General features: G+C 26.7%; 1 protein-coding gene and 2 long non-coding RNA genes across 4 annotated transcripts; 2 read left to right on the top strand and 1 right to left on the bottom strand.

Moving 5' to 3' along the window:
- The first annotated feature begins 115 nt into the window (after positions 1–115).
- LOC111634835 lies at positions 116–462 on the top strand. Its single transcript, XR_002758292.1, has 2 exons — positions 116–173; positions 360–462. It is a non-coding gene; the product is annotated as an uncharacterized LOC111634835 (long non-coding RNA).
- A 1,721-nt stretch (positions 463–2,183) lies between these two features.
- LOC111634845 lies at positions 2,184–2,530 on the top strand. Its single transcript, XR_002758294.1, has 2 exons — positions 2,184–2,241; positions 2,428–2,530. It is a non-coding gene; the product is annotated as an uncharacterized LOC111634845 (long non-coding RNA).
- Positions 2,531–6,874: 4,344 nt separating this feature from the next.
- LOC111634844 (small integral membrane protein 7-A-like) lies at positions 6,875–16,652 on the bottom strand. 2 transcript variants are annotated; one of them, XM_023379682.1, is made up of 6 exons: positions 16,524–16,652; positions 16,387–16,428; positions 16,268–16,323; positions 9,735–9,755; positions 7,109–7,199; positions 6,897–7,033 (listed from the first exon to the last, which is right to left on the bottom strand). In XM_023379682.1, exons 1-6 carry the CDS (start codon positions 16,553–16,555, stop codon positions 7,018–7,020), a joined length of 258 nt encoding a protein of 85 aa, XP_023235450.1. In that variant the 5' UTR covers positions 16,556–16,652; the 3' UTR covers positions 6,897–7,017. The 2 variants fall into 2 exon arrangements, with proteins under 2 accessions (XP_023235451.1, XP_023235450.1); XM_023379683.1 differs by lacking the exon at positions 9,735–9,755 and having other exon boundaries at positions 6,875–7,033; positions 16,524–16,649.
- Between the last annotated feature and the right edge of the window lie 108 nt (positions 16,653–16,760).

Raw genomic sequence — 16,760 nt, 5'->3', positions numbered from 1 at the left:
GTTAAGGGTTAATAATAATATGAAAAAAAAAGAATACCTAAAAATTTAAATTATCATAAATATATATGTTACAGTTTATGATTCATATAATGTCTTTTTTATTATTAGATGAGAATAAAAATATGAAAGCTGAAATATCTTCACTGAATATTGAAAAAGAAAAAATTGAAAAAGTATATTACAAAGATTTAATATAATTTTAATAATAAAATTTATCATATATAAATAAGAATTATACTTGTTCAATAATATTAATGAAAGACTTTTTATTATTATTATTTAGTTTAAAAAAACTTTATTTTCATTTTTATAAAAAAATTTTACTTTTTAGTTTTAAAACTGTTCATTTTATTTCATAGCTTCATATTGAAAATGAAAAGATATTCAATCAACAAATACAAGAATTAACAGAAAACTTCAATTCAGATATAAAAAATATAAAAGAAGAAAATGAAGAAAATAGTATGTTTTTTTAAAGATATATCATTATACATAATATGATTTAAATATTCATAATTTGTTACTCTTTCCACTTTGCCTGCATGTTTTAGAGCAGGGGTCGCCAACCTGCGGCTCTTTTAATGCATAATTGAGGCTCTTTTTAAATAAGTAAATAATATACATATAACAAAATAAAATTAAAAATTTTATTTTGTTATATGTATATTATTTTTTAAAAGAAAATTGTATATATGTATATAATTTTTAAAAGAAAAAGATAAAAAAATATTAGTGACATTTATGAGTTAAGAGACTTTCTAATTTCACTAATCACTTATCATTTCACTGTCAGAGTAAGANTTTCTTTGAACTCAGATAACTTTTCCATAGTTCAACTGAAATTCACCAAACTCTGCAAAAATATGAAGCAACTGTCTGGCTTTATATTCCAAAAATAGCACCAAAAAATATTGAAATACTTTTTTGTTATTAAGCGTCAGAGGCAAAAGTCGACACTTTTGTTTTTTGAATATATCTTTTCTCAGAGTTAATTATATTTTCCAAAAAATAATTTACGCACATGACAGGGTTCTAATAACATAACAAATATATTCCACATAGCAATAAATACTCTAAAATATTGCAAAGACTGAAGAAATTCTCGAACTTTATCACCTGAAAATATAAAAATCAATATCTTAATTAAAGTTTGATTTACAGTTTTAATTGTAATTATTTCAGCTTATTAAATCAGGTAATTCAACATTTTATTTTGTATGAATAAATAGCCTTATTAGAATCATACTATAACTATTTGAAGTTTAGAATCTGAGTTGTATGAATAAAAATTATCAATGATTTTGCACAAAATTTAAGTAATGCATGTAAGTATGATCCAATAGTGAAATTAGGTCATAANTCAGGAAAGAGGTGGAAGTCACTTGGCGCTAAATTGAAGCTATATGCTGGGTGTGCTAAAGTTCCAAGCTGGATGGAAGTCTTCACACACCTTTAATATGTGAAGACTTCCACTTCTTTCCTTCTCCAGTGACTCGAGATAGGATTGTAAAGCTAAAGATAGGATTGTAAAGCTCGTTTGCAGATATGACAAATTTCTCAATCTTTACGGTGATTATGTCAAAAAGTAACCATGTTTGTACCTAATTTTTGGTAATGAATTCCTTTTGTTATTTACACTTGTCTTTGTTTTATGAGCCATTGGAGATTGAAAAACCGCCTACGCATTTTAAATTAAATAAATTAAAAATATGATTGAAAATTGCAGCCCGGCATTGTGACGATTTCACAATAAATAATTGTTTGTTTTTCAATCTGTACGTCTTAGCTGTGGCAAAATAATGTGCGGACTCTGCAGACACAGTTAAGATATATTATTTGTACAAAATAAATTAATTTTATATCAATATTACTAATGAGAAAAGAAAAAAGATTAATAATTCTGAAAAAATTCAATTTAATCTTGTATAATCAACAACAAAAGTTTACTAGTTCTTATCTTTCAAACTGAATAAGTCCTTTTAATTATAAATGATGCAATCCTCAATACAAATTAAAGTAAGCTATCTGTGAGACTGCACCATGTTACTTAAAAAAAATTATCATGTTAGTTAAGGGTTAATAATAATATGAAAAAAAAAGAATACCTAAAAATTTAAATTATCATAAATATATATGTTACAGTTTATGATTCATATAATGTCTTTTTTATTATTAGATGAGAATAAAAATATGAAAGCTGAAATATCTTCACTGAATATTGAAAAAGAAAAAATTGAAAAAGTATATTACAAAGATTTAATATAATTTTAATAATAAAATTTATCATATATAAATAAGAATTATACTTGTTCAATAATATTAATGAAAGACTTTTTATTATTATTATTTAGTTTAAAAAAACTTTATTTTCATTTTTATAAAAAAATTTTACTTTTTAGTTTTAAAACTGTTCATTTTATTTCATAGCTTCATATTGAAAATGAAAAGATATTCAATCAACAAATACAAGAATTAACAGAAAACTTCAATTCAGATATAAAAAATATAAAAGAAGAAAATGAAGAAAATAGTATGTTTTTTTAAAGATATATCATTATACATAATATGATTTAAATATTCATAATTTGTTACTCTTTCCACTTTGCCTGCATGTTTTAGAGCAGGGGTCGCCAACCTGCGGCTCTTTTAATGCATAATTGAGGCTCTTTTTAAATAAGTAAATAATATACATATAACAAAATAAAATTAAAAATTTTATTTTGTTATATGTATATTATTTTTTAAAAGAAAATTGTATATATGTATATAATTTTTAAAAGAAAAAGATAAAAAAATATTAGTGACATTTATGAGTTAAGAGACTTTCTAATTTCACTAATCACTTATCATTTCACTGTCAGAGTAAGAATATTATAAATATAAAAGCATTTATAAAGAACAGAACATCTGGTTGCAATTATCAAGTGTGGGGATCTGAATCCTAGCTTTCAGTATGTTTACATTATTATTTTATAACGTCACATCGTAACTATAATCTCGTTAAATAACTGTCAACTTTTACATTTGGAAGTAAAACCTCTGTTAAGTTCTCAGGCCTGACAAAGACGCTTTCTCATCACCTCTCAACCTAATATCTCGATTTCATCTGTTCAATATAGAACAGAACAACAAAGTTAGGAGGGTCGCTGCCGTTCCTCCAATGGAGATAGTCATCACCCAGCCCTCTAACTAAGTCTTCAGTTCTAAAGTCATCATGTCCGCGAAAACTGAACTTATTGAGTGCCCAAGTGTTGGATTACATTGAACATTCTGTCTTGGATTACTTTCATTGTCAACGGATTTATTAAGTGCCTTGTTGGGATTAAAATCGATGAGTAACGTCATCATCCATCAACCTATCAACCACATACCAGGTATTTATTGCCACGTGCATTTACTGTAAACTCTCTCTCTCAAGAACCACGGAACAACTTTAACCCCATCTATTATATATCTAATATCTATTATATCCGATATATCTAAACTCTATCATATTCAAATCGATATATTATATGTCCTGTACAGTAGACCCCCTATAGCACTGTTGATAATTCCATGTTATATGAATTCCATGTTGTACGAGTCACTTAGATTTTACAAATACGTGAGCCATTCACAGCCCGGCACACGTATTTGTGAAATCTAAGTGACTCATACAACATGGAATTATCAACAATGTTATGGAGGGGTCTACTGTATTGCCTATCATTACCAATTAAACAGTTGTTATGTTAATCTAGTCTCTGCGTAAGTCACTTCCGGTGCGCTGTCTCTCCCTCCATCCGGAACCTGATCGCTCCATTATGCAATTGTTTGCGTGACTTAATTTGGAGGCACTGCAGCTTCCGTGTCAACCNATTGCTAAATTAGAACTTGAGGTAAGAAACATATGTCAGTATGTATTATAAACTGTTAGATCTAAATTATAATTTGTAAATTACACTAATATTTTGGAAATGTTTTCAATTTTATTTAAAAATTCAGTAAAATCAATATTTCTGATTTAGATTTTAAACAGAATCCAGATTTATAGACCATAACTATGCTTAATTCATATTTCATATCAGTTTATATAACATTACAATTTAAAATAATTTATATTTGTAAATAAAAAAAATATAAAAACAAGTATAATGTTTTAAGTTAAGTATATTAAATTCAAGATGTTTTTACAAAGGAAAAAAAATTATTAAATATTATAAAGTTAAAAAAAACATACAAGTGATATTAAAATGTTTCTTAAAATGTTCTTTAATGCCTTTTTATGTGAATTTTTCTCTTGAATCAGTAAAATTGTTGTCATCCACTCTATGTATTTAAGTTAATAAACATACAAGTGCTATGAAATAGGCTATGTTTGGGCAGTTCTATTTAAATGTTTTAAAAAGCTTGTAAACCAGTATGAGAAATGTCTAGAGAAACAAGGAAATTATTAAAAATTAATTCAAAATTTTTTGTACATTTCTTTTCCTTGTTTAATAATAATAAATTGTCTTTACTACTTTATTTAGTGAGTAAGCAGAAAATCAATTTTACATCTTCCAAAAGTCTGAAGTTGCAATGAATAGATTAAAATTAGAAATATTAATGTATGTATTCTAAGTCAATTATATATAATTTTACAGTATGAAGGCAAAATTACAAAACTGAAAGATCAGTTATTAAAATCAACTAAATTAACTAATTCTGAAACAAATAATATTCAAGAGATTTATAGACAGGTAAGTTAGATAAATATAGTACTTAAAAATATTATATGTATATAAATTATAAATAATAATTACAAATAAACTAAAAGTTAAGAAATTTTTAATGAAAATTTTTCATAATTTATTATTATTTAAATATTTCCGGTTTTATGCATAATTTTTAAAATTTTATTTTTGCTTTTGGGAGCTGTAAACTTCTGTATGATTTTATGTAGCTCTTGTTAGCAAACTTATTTCTTATAATGAATAAATATTTATTTTTTCTTATATATAATGAATGCAAAATTAAGTAAATTGGCTGAGAAACTAAAAGATAAAATTAATAATTAGCTATAGATTAAGCTTCTGTTTGTGTATTTAAAACAAAATTAAATAAATTATATGTTTTTACTGTTAAAATTATTTAATCATTTTGCTTGAAATTAAGTATTTTTTTTCTAATTTAAATATATATCACTCTGATGAAGAATCAGAATGAGTAACTTATAAAATTGTTAATATTGAGATCTTAGGATGCTTACTGAATTTTTTATAATTAAACATTCATTAAGCATTTGGGTTTCAAATAAGAGGTGCTTATGATAATCTTACAAAAGCCAAAAATAAAGTTTAAAATTATGAATAATTATAAGTTAATAATAATAACCATAAATTTTATAAATTGCCAGTATTTTTATCTGGAGAAATGATCTAAATATTTTAAAAGCATTAAATTATTATAGTTTGAAAGTTATTTTAAAGTTATTATAGTTTTGTAATTGTGATTGAAAAAGAAATTTAATTACATTTATAAGCACTATATCAGCTTTTATTTGTTGTAAGAAAAGCCAATATAGTGCTTATAAATTTAACCCAACACTAGGCAAGAAGTGTATTACTGAAAAATTTAATTATTAAATTTTTGGCTCTTTCTGCCTTATGGGTTCAGTCAAGTGGTAAAGCATGAAGCCTAACCAACTGGTGACATATCTGGAAGAGACCACCTATGAAAAAATTCCTGAAGTTTTTAACTACTAAGATTTGATTCACAGGGAAGTAGGTTGATGCCTTAACCACTTTGGTCATCTGGCTCTAAGTCAGAATTTTTACACACATTTTAGATATTTTCATACAGATAATTTTATCAGTTTAGTAAAAATTTTATAATATTTGATATATAAAATTTCTATATATATATTGAAATTTTATGACAATCCAGATAAAAATACAACTTCTGTATCCTTCAAATATTTCTTTAAATAATATTATTATTTATATATTATCATTCACAAGCAAATGAATTCAGATTACTTTTTGATATACTGGTATACATAGCCAATGTGCAAAAATTATGCAGAGAATTAAATATTAATAGTACATAAGTAATAGTAATAATACATAACTTATTTTGTTTATTGATAGTTACAAAAGTTTCAAGTTTTGAAAATAAAACAAACATGGGAATTTTATTTATTTTAAAACATCTAAATGAAAATGATTCATTCTTGATAAATTTTTCATAGTATGAAATAATTTAAATAGTTTATTAATCTATAATCAGTAAATTTTCTTATGTATATATGATTATTTATAAAATATCTGACAGAAACAACAACAGATGAAACAGAAATATGAAACAACCATATCCATGTTAAATGAAGAACTTAATAAACTGAAAAATCAAACTTCCACTAAAATATGCAATTCAAATTTGACAGATGAACTTAAACAAAATACATCAAGCGAAAGCAAGAGCATAAATATAAAAAGCATAGCAAAAATCTTAAATAATGGAATAGTATCAAATGGAAATCCTACAAAAAATACTATGGAAAATAAGGGAAATGCAAAATCACTCAGTAAGAAAAGAAAGTTATTTCAACCAGATAAATCTTATTTATAATTTGATATACTCATAAATTGACATTATTATTTGGGTTTTGTGTTACAATAAAATTTGAATAGTTTTGAGTCTTAACTAGCAGCTCATTACAAAATGATAGATTTAATTTTTGGATAAAAGATTTTTCTACTTAAATTGATTACTGTGTACATTTAAGTTAAAATATTATTGAAGGATTTTCTTGTTTATTTTTAAACTATTTTTTGATTGTTACAAATTCTGGTCATAATTCTGTTTTTGTATGGTGTGATGGAATAAAAAAGACTTTTGCTACCACCAGAAATTAATTAATTACTAATTTTATTCAACAACAAAATTTAAATTACATAAAGTATAAAAGTTATTCACAAAAAAATGAAGAAGATTCAATTAATAATGCCAAAATATACATTACTCTTTGTTCTTTAAGCATAGTTTCTTAAAATATTATGAACCAAAAAACCTGAAATGGAGTTTAAAAAATTATGGAGAAAAATTAATTTAAAAAATAAAATATAGATTTAAAAATGAAACTTACACAATCATTAAAAACATAACAAATATATTCCACATAGCAATAAATACTCTAAAATATTGCAAAGACTGAAGAAATTCTCGAACTTTATCACCTGAAAATATAAAAATCAATATCTTAATTAAAGTTTGATTTACAGTTTTAATTGTAATTATTTCAGCTTATTAAATCAGGTAATTCAACATTTTATTTTGTATGAATAAATAGCCTTATTAGAATCATACTATAACTATTTGAAGTTTAGAATCTGAGTTGTATGAATAAAAATTATCAATGATTTTGCACAAAATTTAAGTAATGCATGTAAGTATGATCCAATAGTGAAATTAGGTCATAATTACAGAAAAATTAAAGAAATATTTTTGCTTTTAATTATTTTTTAACATTTTGAAATACATGAATTATTCAAAAATATTTATTAAATTTCTAAAGAATTATTACTATTTTTTACTAGTGAATACTTAATTATTATTGTTATAATAATTATGATGTAAATGTTTACTAGTGAGGATGGATATGAATTATGAATATGAATTACATTTTCTAATTAACACATTTTATTGTTTCTTAAAAGATTATTAGATTCACATTTTACATATTACTTATTTTTTATCAATCAAATGTTTTCAATTTTCACTCTACTATTAAAAGTTTATCCTTAAAAGTAATATTTCATAATTATTATTATTATTTTTAATTATTTAGACATACTGGGAAAACCCATGATGTGGGGAATACAAACTACAGTAATATTACAATACATGAATTAATACAGAGGAAAAAAAACAGAATATACATAAATAAAATACAAATTATACAATACCAATACTAAGAAAAAATATTTTAAACAAATTATCAACATAAAAATTGTGGGGAGAACTATCCAAACAATAAAAAATTGACTAGATACAGTAGATAGTTCCTCAATATTTCATAATTATTGCAGAAAGACATAAAATTTTATTATTCAACCTAAAACTTAAAAACTTAGCATATAAAATCTGTGATTACAAATGTTTCTTTGTTAAACTCCCATCTGAAATACATGAAATGATAAAATATTAAAAATCTACTATACGATATTTGCTTATGTACTGTGTTTGTAAATGAAATATAATTAAACAAATTACTTGATCATTCTATATTTTCAGTTTTTTTGTAACACTGAAAGCTATGAAATTTTTCAATATAGTTTCTATTATTATTTCTGACTAAATTAATGGTAGACAGAAAAGTAAATGTTTCACTAAATGATAGCTTAATTGTAAATATATAATTAACTCATTGATCGAATGCATTTCAACTAATGTATGGAATCAAAAACACTCCAATTTTAAATTTTCATTGTAGTGTGATAAAGAATTATTTAAAGATAGCTACTAAAAATTATAAACAGTACATACATTATAATTTATATTGTGTATTATAATAGACAATATATTACAATAGGTATGTATCAAAACAGTGACAAAGTAGACATGAATTTCAAAGAACAGATATATCATAAGAGTGACTACATTAATCTACTAAATAGATCACATTGAAAAATTTGAAAGTATGTTTATTGATGTAGTTAGCCTGGGTGAGCAGTTTGAGCACTAGTATGTCACAAATGAAAAATAAGTGATTTATAGTTGAGAAAAGAAAAAAATATGATGAAAAGTACAGATAAAAAAGAAGAGTGTAATAAAGAAATTAAATTAAACTAAACTAAAGTAAATAAATAAAGTAAACTAAAAAATAAGAAATAAAGGGATGATAAAATAAAATTGGTTCGCATTTAAGTGGGAAAAGTATTCGATAAATTAGAATCACTCATTAAAAACAGCTGCATTTGTGATTTTGTCCAGTCTTAACTGAGGGAACTGTGTCTAAAACATAATATCAGTGAGTTGCTTGACATGACTAAAAAAACATATATTTGAAACAGTTACAGAAAGGTTGAAAATTTCCAATGGGATGAGAGGGAGTTGAACGTAACTGCTGACAAGTTGATGAAAGGAAATGACATTTCCTTTAAATTGGTACAGGCCTGGTCATGCAGTTACAGCAGAAGAAATTGAAGAGTTAGATAACATGATGCTGTCTAGTGGGGATGAGGGGCGTAAATCTGTTTCCTTTTTCTTTGAACTCAGATAACTTTTCCATAGTTCAACTGAAATTCACCAAACTCTGCAAAAATATGAAGCAACTGTCTGGCTTTATATTCCAAAAATAGCACCAAAAAATATTGAAATACTTTTTTGTTATTAAGCGTCAGAGGCAAAAGTCGACACTTTTGTTTTTTGAATATATCTTTTCTCAGAGTTAATTATATTTTCCAAAAAATAATTTACGCACATGACAGGGTTCTAATGAACATTTTGACACCAAAATCATCAAAATCTAATGTGGGAATTTTTTTAAATCGGACAGAAAGTGCAAAAGTTACCCCAGAAGCCTGGGCTTTGTCCAGGCTTCTGGGGTAACTTTTGCACTTTCTGTCCGATGTCCAGGCAATAATAAATATATATTGAAAAGTCTATTCAGCTGTAAATCTTTCTTTAATTTTAAATAGAGTGTCCAAATTTTAAATTGCTTCTCTGTGTAAGGTATATGATATTTTTATATCTAAAATATATATTCTTACCTGTAGTCTCAGAATGAGCAGCTTTAAAAAATAAAATTATGAAATAAATTATAACTTAATTATAATAAATTTTTCAGTACAGCAAACTTTCAAAAGTAAAAAATTTGTGATAATAATAATAATTATTATTAACTAATTAATATATTCCAAATATCAACTATATTCGAAATAGTTAACATATGTCAATCCATTGCTGTATGCTAAGTATACAGTACATATACACTCATATGAACAAAAACGACATTGTTATGGATTGCTGCTGTGATGGATGTAAATTATATTTTTTCAGTAAATTTTCTGTCTGAAATGTTACAATAATTTAAAGTGGATAAACCTGATGATTTTTTAAAATAAAATAGTTATATAATATGTAGATATAGCAAATAATAAAAACAATTTAGACTTAAATTGATGTAAAATTGTTTGAATAATTTTTGAAAAAAGTTATGTTTTAATATAAAATAAAAGAAAATTGTATACAAGAATAGTTACATATGTAAGTGTCGAATCCTCCCAAAGTTCATACTTACTATAGGAAAATAACAAAAACTGTTCGACATGCAAAAGGAAAAAAATCAGCTGTAAGATTATTACAATATTTACATAATATCAAAAAATTAAAACAATTTTCATATTTTTAAAATATCTATGGTGTGTAATTTGTTTATATAAATTAATTTATTATAACATCAATGTAATTTCATGCATATTAATGAGATATTAGTGTATAAATAAGTTGCTGATTGATATGCGTCATCATGAAGAAGCTTTCCAGTGAGAAGAAACTCTGTACTGTGGACACCTACTGAAGAAAAGTTCCTGTGCTGAGAAAACAGCATTAGAAGTTGGTGTTGGGCATTTAAATGTACCCGGAATTAAAAATAGTGAGCTACCGTATCAAGAAAATTTAAGAGCTGGCAGGAAGAAAACATTGAATGCCAAAACAGAAAGACACTGCATATGATTGATAATGAATGGACGTTGCAATACATCATCACAAGTAAAGAGGGAATTGAAACATGGCTTAGGAATAGAAGTCAGAGTACTTCAACTATTTGCACATGCCTGCACATAACAATTTGAAAGCAAGAGTTAAGCCCAAGAAGCCTAAACTTACCAAATTACATAAACAGAAACTTCTTAATTTTGTCAAACACTATGAAGACTGGAAGAGAATTGTATGGTCAGATGAATCCAAAATTAATAGAGCTGGATCAGATGGGCAAAAATGGATATGGACTACATCAATGAAGTCTATAAATGAATGAGAAGTACAAACAACATTGAAATTTGGTGGTGGTAGTCTTATGATCTGGGGCTTTATTACCTATTTTGGGCCTTGAATACTATGTTCTAAACCTAATAGAATGAATAGCATTATTTACACCGAGATACTTGACAATTATTTGTTACAATCTGTTGATTACAATCACATTGATAGGAACTCTTTCATTTATCAGCAAGATAATGATCCAAAACATACATCCAGGAGGGCAATATCATGGCTTCAAGATTGATTATCATCTTGCTTGAGTGGCTGCCTCAATCATGTGGTCTCAACCCGATTGAACATATTTGGTCCCTTAAATGTTGCTTGTCTGACTATGCAGCTCTGCCTGAAAGAATCCACCAATTATGGGAATGTGTACAGGATGAATGGAAAAAAATAACATTGCACAATTGCAGGATTATTAATTCTATGCTTGATTGCATTAGGAAGGTTTTAAAGACCAAAGGAGACTGTACTGATTATCAAATTATACTTTTTCCACATATATGATATAGATTTTTTTCTGCATCAAAATCCTCCCAATGCATATGTTCTTTGTGTTGTTATTATTAATAAAATAACTATGTTGTTTAGATAATTACATTATAATTATATATGTAAGCATATAAGTATGCAAATAAATATACAGATTTTCGTACTAAATTTGCTTTGTAACATTTTCAGTTCTTTAAAATAGTCTCCTGCATTCTTTGGGAGGATTTTGATGCTTACTGTATACATAGAAAACTATTATTGTAAACAGCAATTTTCTTTTATATTGAGACAAAGACAATTTAAAAATATAACTGAAAAATATGTATTAATAATGAAAACTGAACAATTTTCATGTTGATTATCTACTTAAAAAAAGATTATTTTACATATTAATTTTTGCTGATTATATACAGTGGAATCTCACTTAATGAGCACCTCTCATAATGAGTAATTCGCATAATGATCAAAACAAATTGTAAAAAAAATGACTCGCATAAGATCATGAGTGACAAAGAGGAGAAATCCTGGATTGTGCGCATGTTAGATCAGTCTGTGTTTAGCATTCTTTCCACTAGCATCTTAGTGTTGCGTGTGATCATACATTTTTCCAAACTAGTGTTCAGTTCAGACATATTACTTATAAACATCAACAACCATAGACTGCTACATAATAAACACACCAAACAATATGCCAAATTCTTGGACTATGTAAAGGTCCAAGGTCTATAATTAAATATTAGAAATTAAATAATTTGACTAGAGGTAGGCAGTTAAAGTAAACATTATTATTGGGCTGCAATTTGAAAAATTTGTAGATCTATAAATTTCCACTTTCATCAATCTGTCCTTCATTAATTTTGAAAATGGTGTTAGATAGATGAAAGTCAAGACCAGATATGGAAGCTTAGGGACAAGAGGCCCTAATTAACTATATACTAACTTCCAGTTTAGATCAGAAATCATGTGATCTCAATTCAAAACCTTTCCCCTGAACAGAGTTACATAGATGACCAGCATGACTCTGTTGCTATCAAGAAAATTATTATGTACAGGGTCAAGACACTACTAATTTGAGATCAAGAACATATTTTAAATTAAATAAATTAGAATATGATTAAAAATTGCAGCTCAGCATTATGACAATGTCACAATAACTTTTGCTCTTATTAAAATTGTAATAATGTATCATCTTTCTTCTCTGTAAGATATGGAGATTTTTATTTTGATATAGAAATCTTTTTTAATAATAATAGTATCTCTGTATAAACAACATTCTTTGTATATGTATCAAGGCCTTAATCTTAAATTCTGTATAAAAAATTTTGTAAATCAAACTCTGAATGAACTAATTGTCAAAAACCGGCAGTTCTCTTCAACTCTACCACACTGCCAGATAATATTTTACTACTACTTCTATGGTTGATACAACTGAAACATGCTTCTATTTATTCTACTCATACTTTTGGTTAAGTTCATTTTTGTCCCCTGCTAAAAATAAAAAAAAAAAAAACAAATTTATGCTACAGCACTAACAAGTGTTCAGTTAAGAAATTAATGCTAAAAATAAAACAAACAGATTTTCAAAGATTTCTTTGACAAATTTCAAAATTACTTTACTTTTCTTCACCATCCTGGGATTAGGATCTTTCCATCAAACCATCAACTGTAAAAATCTGCCCAGTCATTTTTGCACAGTTTCTTGTACATTACACAATTATATATATCATCTGTTCATTGTAATCACTTTGAGACTTGACTGGTTACACTGATGATGATAACCAATTTATAACATTAAGAGGAGTAGGAAATATAACTACAGTTAGTAGAAATTCTAATATCATGAACTCTGACATTAAGAAAACATTCTAAAACAGTTTAAAAATATATACATTGATGATTTACTTTATAGAGGAGCCAATTAAAATCTTGTATGATACAATTTATTCTTAAAAACTTCCTCTTCCAACATTAAAAATGAGTACCCTAATTGGTACTCTAGTATCATTGTCATTCTTAATCAATGTAGTTATTCAGCTAACATACTATTTGAAGATTTCAAAAACTTCAATAAGTTCTATCCCATTTTCAAGCAAAAACAAATTTCAATTTTTCCAATATAAAAAAGATTATCCTTGTCTCTCTCGTATCTACCCATCATTCATCACTTTCCCTTCAGCCATACTTACTCTAATGCTTAATCAATCTTGTTTTATCGTTATTGCTCAGCTTAAACTCAATAAATATATCATCATCAACTTGAAGAAGAAAACATACTAATAATACTATTTATCAATCAGTTACCTATATGCAAGTTCTATAATAAACTGGTCTGGAATTGATTGATTTTTAATTAATACTAATTCATCCAGTGTTGTTTACCTGTTTTATTGCAATACTATATTATTAACTGAAACAAGAAATGCCAGAGATTTAAACTATTGCACTGAAATACAATAACAAAACATGGTTAAACACTTAAAATGACGAACATTTGACATTTAAAACACTGGTTTAAGACTACAGTTAGTGATTGCATGTTACCAACCACATGAATCTTACAGTATGAAAGTTAGTAAAGATGATTATTAACCGTAAGATAATGTATAAATGAATCACTGATTACTATAACTGTTCTTTTATATATATTTCAACTTATATATTTTGAGACAAGCTAATTCTGATAACATTAATTGACCGATAACTGACAATGATTAGAATAAACAGATTCTACTATAAACAAACCACACGTTGTCTTAGCAAATAACAGCATTACAATCTAGGTAGTAAAACTCAAATATTCATTATGCCATAAATCTCAATAATAATATTGATCCCAACTCCAAAATGGGGATTTATTATGTAATTATTATTTCTGAATTTCATTTAGTCATATCACATTTATGTAACAGTAGCTGTTACCCGCGACTTCGCCCGCAAGGATTTTGCAAGCAAACCCCATTTATATTCAGTATTTCAACAACCATAGTAATTGTTATATAACACCTGCCACTGAGAATGATGAGAATTGCCGAGAATCAAACGAACTATTTTCAATTTGATCAATTTTCTGAAACATTTACAATTGTTTTATAATCGAACCAATATGCAATAACAAATTCAAATTTAAAACAGTTCAAACATTTTTAAAATCAAAATAGATAAAAATATTTATAACAATGTCTGAAATGTTATTAATTTAATACACCTAAGTACTCGATGAAGACTAAATCCTCTCCCTCCCCCGAGGGGAAATTTCAAAAAATCCCTTCTTAGTGTGCATTGCCATGGCATACCCTACTACAACGGAGATAAAAACAAAAAAAATCGCATCTAAAATAGTACAGTAGAAGCTGTTCTTCTGGTTAAGCCTTAATCTTCTCTCCCCGCGGAGGAATTTTGAAAAATTCCTTCTTAGTGTGCGTTTTCATGACATACCCTAACTGTGTACCAAATTCACCTCTTTAGGTTCAGCGGTTTGCTCTGGGCAATGATGAATCAGTGAGTGAGTCATTCAGTCAGTCAGGAAAAGCAATTTTATATATATAGATTGTAATAATTGTTAAAATATGAAAAATTTATAATTTATTAGCTATTTTTGATAGATACAAATTTCTATAAGTAATAATGTAATAGTTCTTTCGGTTAGACCTTTTTCAATAGTATTTGTTTGTTATTTTTTTCCTCTGAAAATCTTATAAAAATAGGACTATAATACCTGGATTATCCTCAAATTATCTTATTGAAAACATCATATCTTACTCAATATATAGTTTTGCAGTTTTGTACTGGTAAATACAAAATCATAGAAACATATAAGCTTTATTGTTGTTAAGAGAGAAATACAAAAGTATAAACTACTGATCTCCATACAAATAAGAACAAGCTGTTTGAATAAGAATTTTTTTTCTCATTGCTTATAAGAGCATATCTCACATATAAAAGCATAACAGTTTGTTGTAATTATTCTGTAACATACTTTGTTAATCATTATTAAAAATAGAAAAGGCTTCCGATACTGTAAAAGTTTGTTTTTAAATTGTGACTTTATTTTGAATACTTTGCAGAATATGGTATCAATTTTACTCCATCTATGAAAGTATGCCGTTATGTGGACAGAAATACGATTTGTAAAAAGTAAGGGTACAATTACACCTATGGATGAGACAGTTGCGACCTTATCTTAAAGCTGTAGATCATACCCATTGGAGCAAAAAAGTCAAATGAACCATATCTCTATACGAGATACAGCCTACTTCCGGGTTTCACACAATTGGGAGTCGTATCACTTTGCTAAGACATTTAACTGTTTAGCCCACATGATTATGCCAGCTTTGAATAGTCTACTTAACTGTTCTTGGAGTACTTGATTGTGTATAGTTTTGTAAGGGAAAACAAGTACTCGTTTTCCCTTACTAAAGCATACTACACGTGGAGCATCGGTCAAGACGAGCTACAACTTGCCTCGACCGAAACGCAGCACAGAGAATAGGCAGTATACCAGTTCGTGGTAAAAACCGACCTTTGGAGGAGAATATCTCGAGAAGAGTCACACATACGGGTATGGTTTTATTGACTTTTTTGCTCGTACATGGGGGATCTGTAACTCTGGTGAAGGCAAATCCATCACATTCAGAATTTGAAGCTTACCAAAGTGAGTAAATAAAGCATCATTTACTTACTTTACTTAGTTAGAAAGGAATATAATATGCATCATGAAAAAAAAAAAATAACCATTTTCTATACAACAGTACAGTTTAAATTTATTTACCAATTTCGGGTTCTGTCAGCTGATCACTAAAATCCACGACATCTCGTTTTTTCTTTCTAGCACAATAAAATAATTTTAATATTATATATTTATATCAATAATAATTAAAAATTACTTACAATTTAAAATTCAGTACAGCAGCAGCATTCAAGAGCAATGTTCTAAAAATTATAAAATTACATTAAAGCGGTGATATTTGCAAGTGGAACGATTACGTATAGTTTAATCGTAAACTTTTATTTGTTTAATGTCTTACCCACTCAAAATAAGATCGGAAATAGAAAACATTTCCCTACTGACGTTCAACGTGACATTCGTCAACTTGTTGTAATCAGTACGCCCCCTTCTGGCAAAAAATAAATATCTTTGATTTTTATTTTTTTTTTTTGATAGTTTTGCCAGAAGGGGACGCACTCGGCGCAATTTTATTTTTCGAAAATGTTTTTAACTTTGCATTTTTCTTAAAGATTTCGATATTTTTCTTGAATGTACT

This window comes from Centruroides sculpturatus, unplaced genomic scaffold (assembly GCF_000671375.1).
Source record: "Centruroides sculpturatus isolate CEXI.00-Female unplaced genomic scaffold, Cexi_2.0 scaffold852, whole genome shotgun sequence".
Classification (NCBI taxonomy): Eukaryota; Metazoa; Arthropoda; class Arachnida; order Scorpiones; family Buthidae; genus Centruroides; species Centruroides sculpturatus.
Note: the sequence above shows the minus strand (reverse complement) of the source record. Positions and strands in the feature narration are given on the sequence as shown.

Coding starts and splice junctions, on each gene's coding strand:
- LOC111634844 (XM_023379682.1), bottom strand. CDS start 16,555: ATGTTTTCTATTTCCGATCTTATTTTGAGTGG. Junction 16,429..16,523: donor TCCGATCTTATTTTGAGTGG/GTAAGACATTAA, acceptor TATAATTTTTAG/AACATTGCTCTTGAATGCTG. Junction 9,756..16,267: donor GCTGACAGAACCCGAAATTG/GTAAATAAATTT, acceptor TATTTTTTAAAG/CTGCTCATTCTGAGACTACA.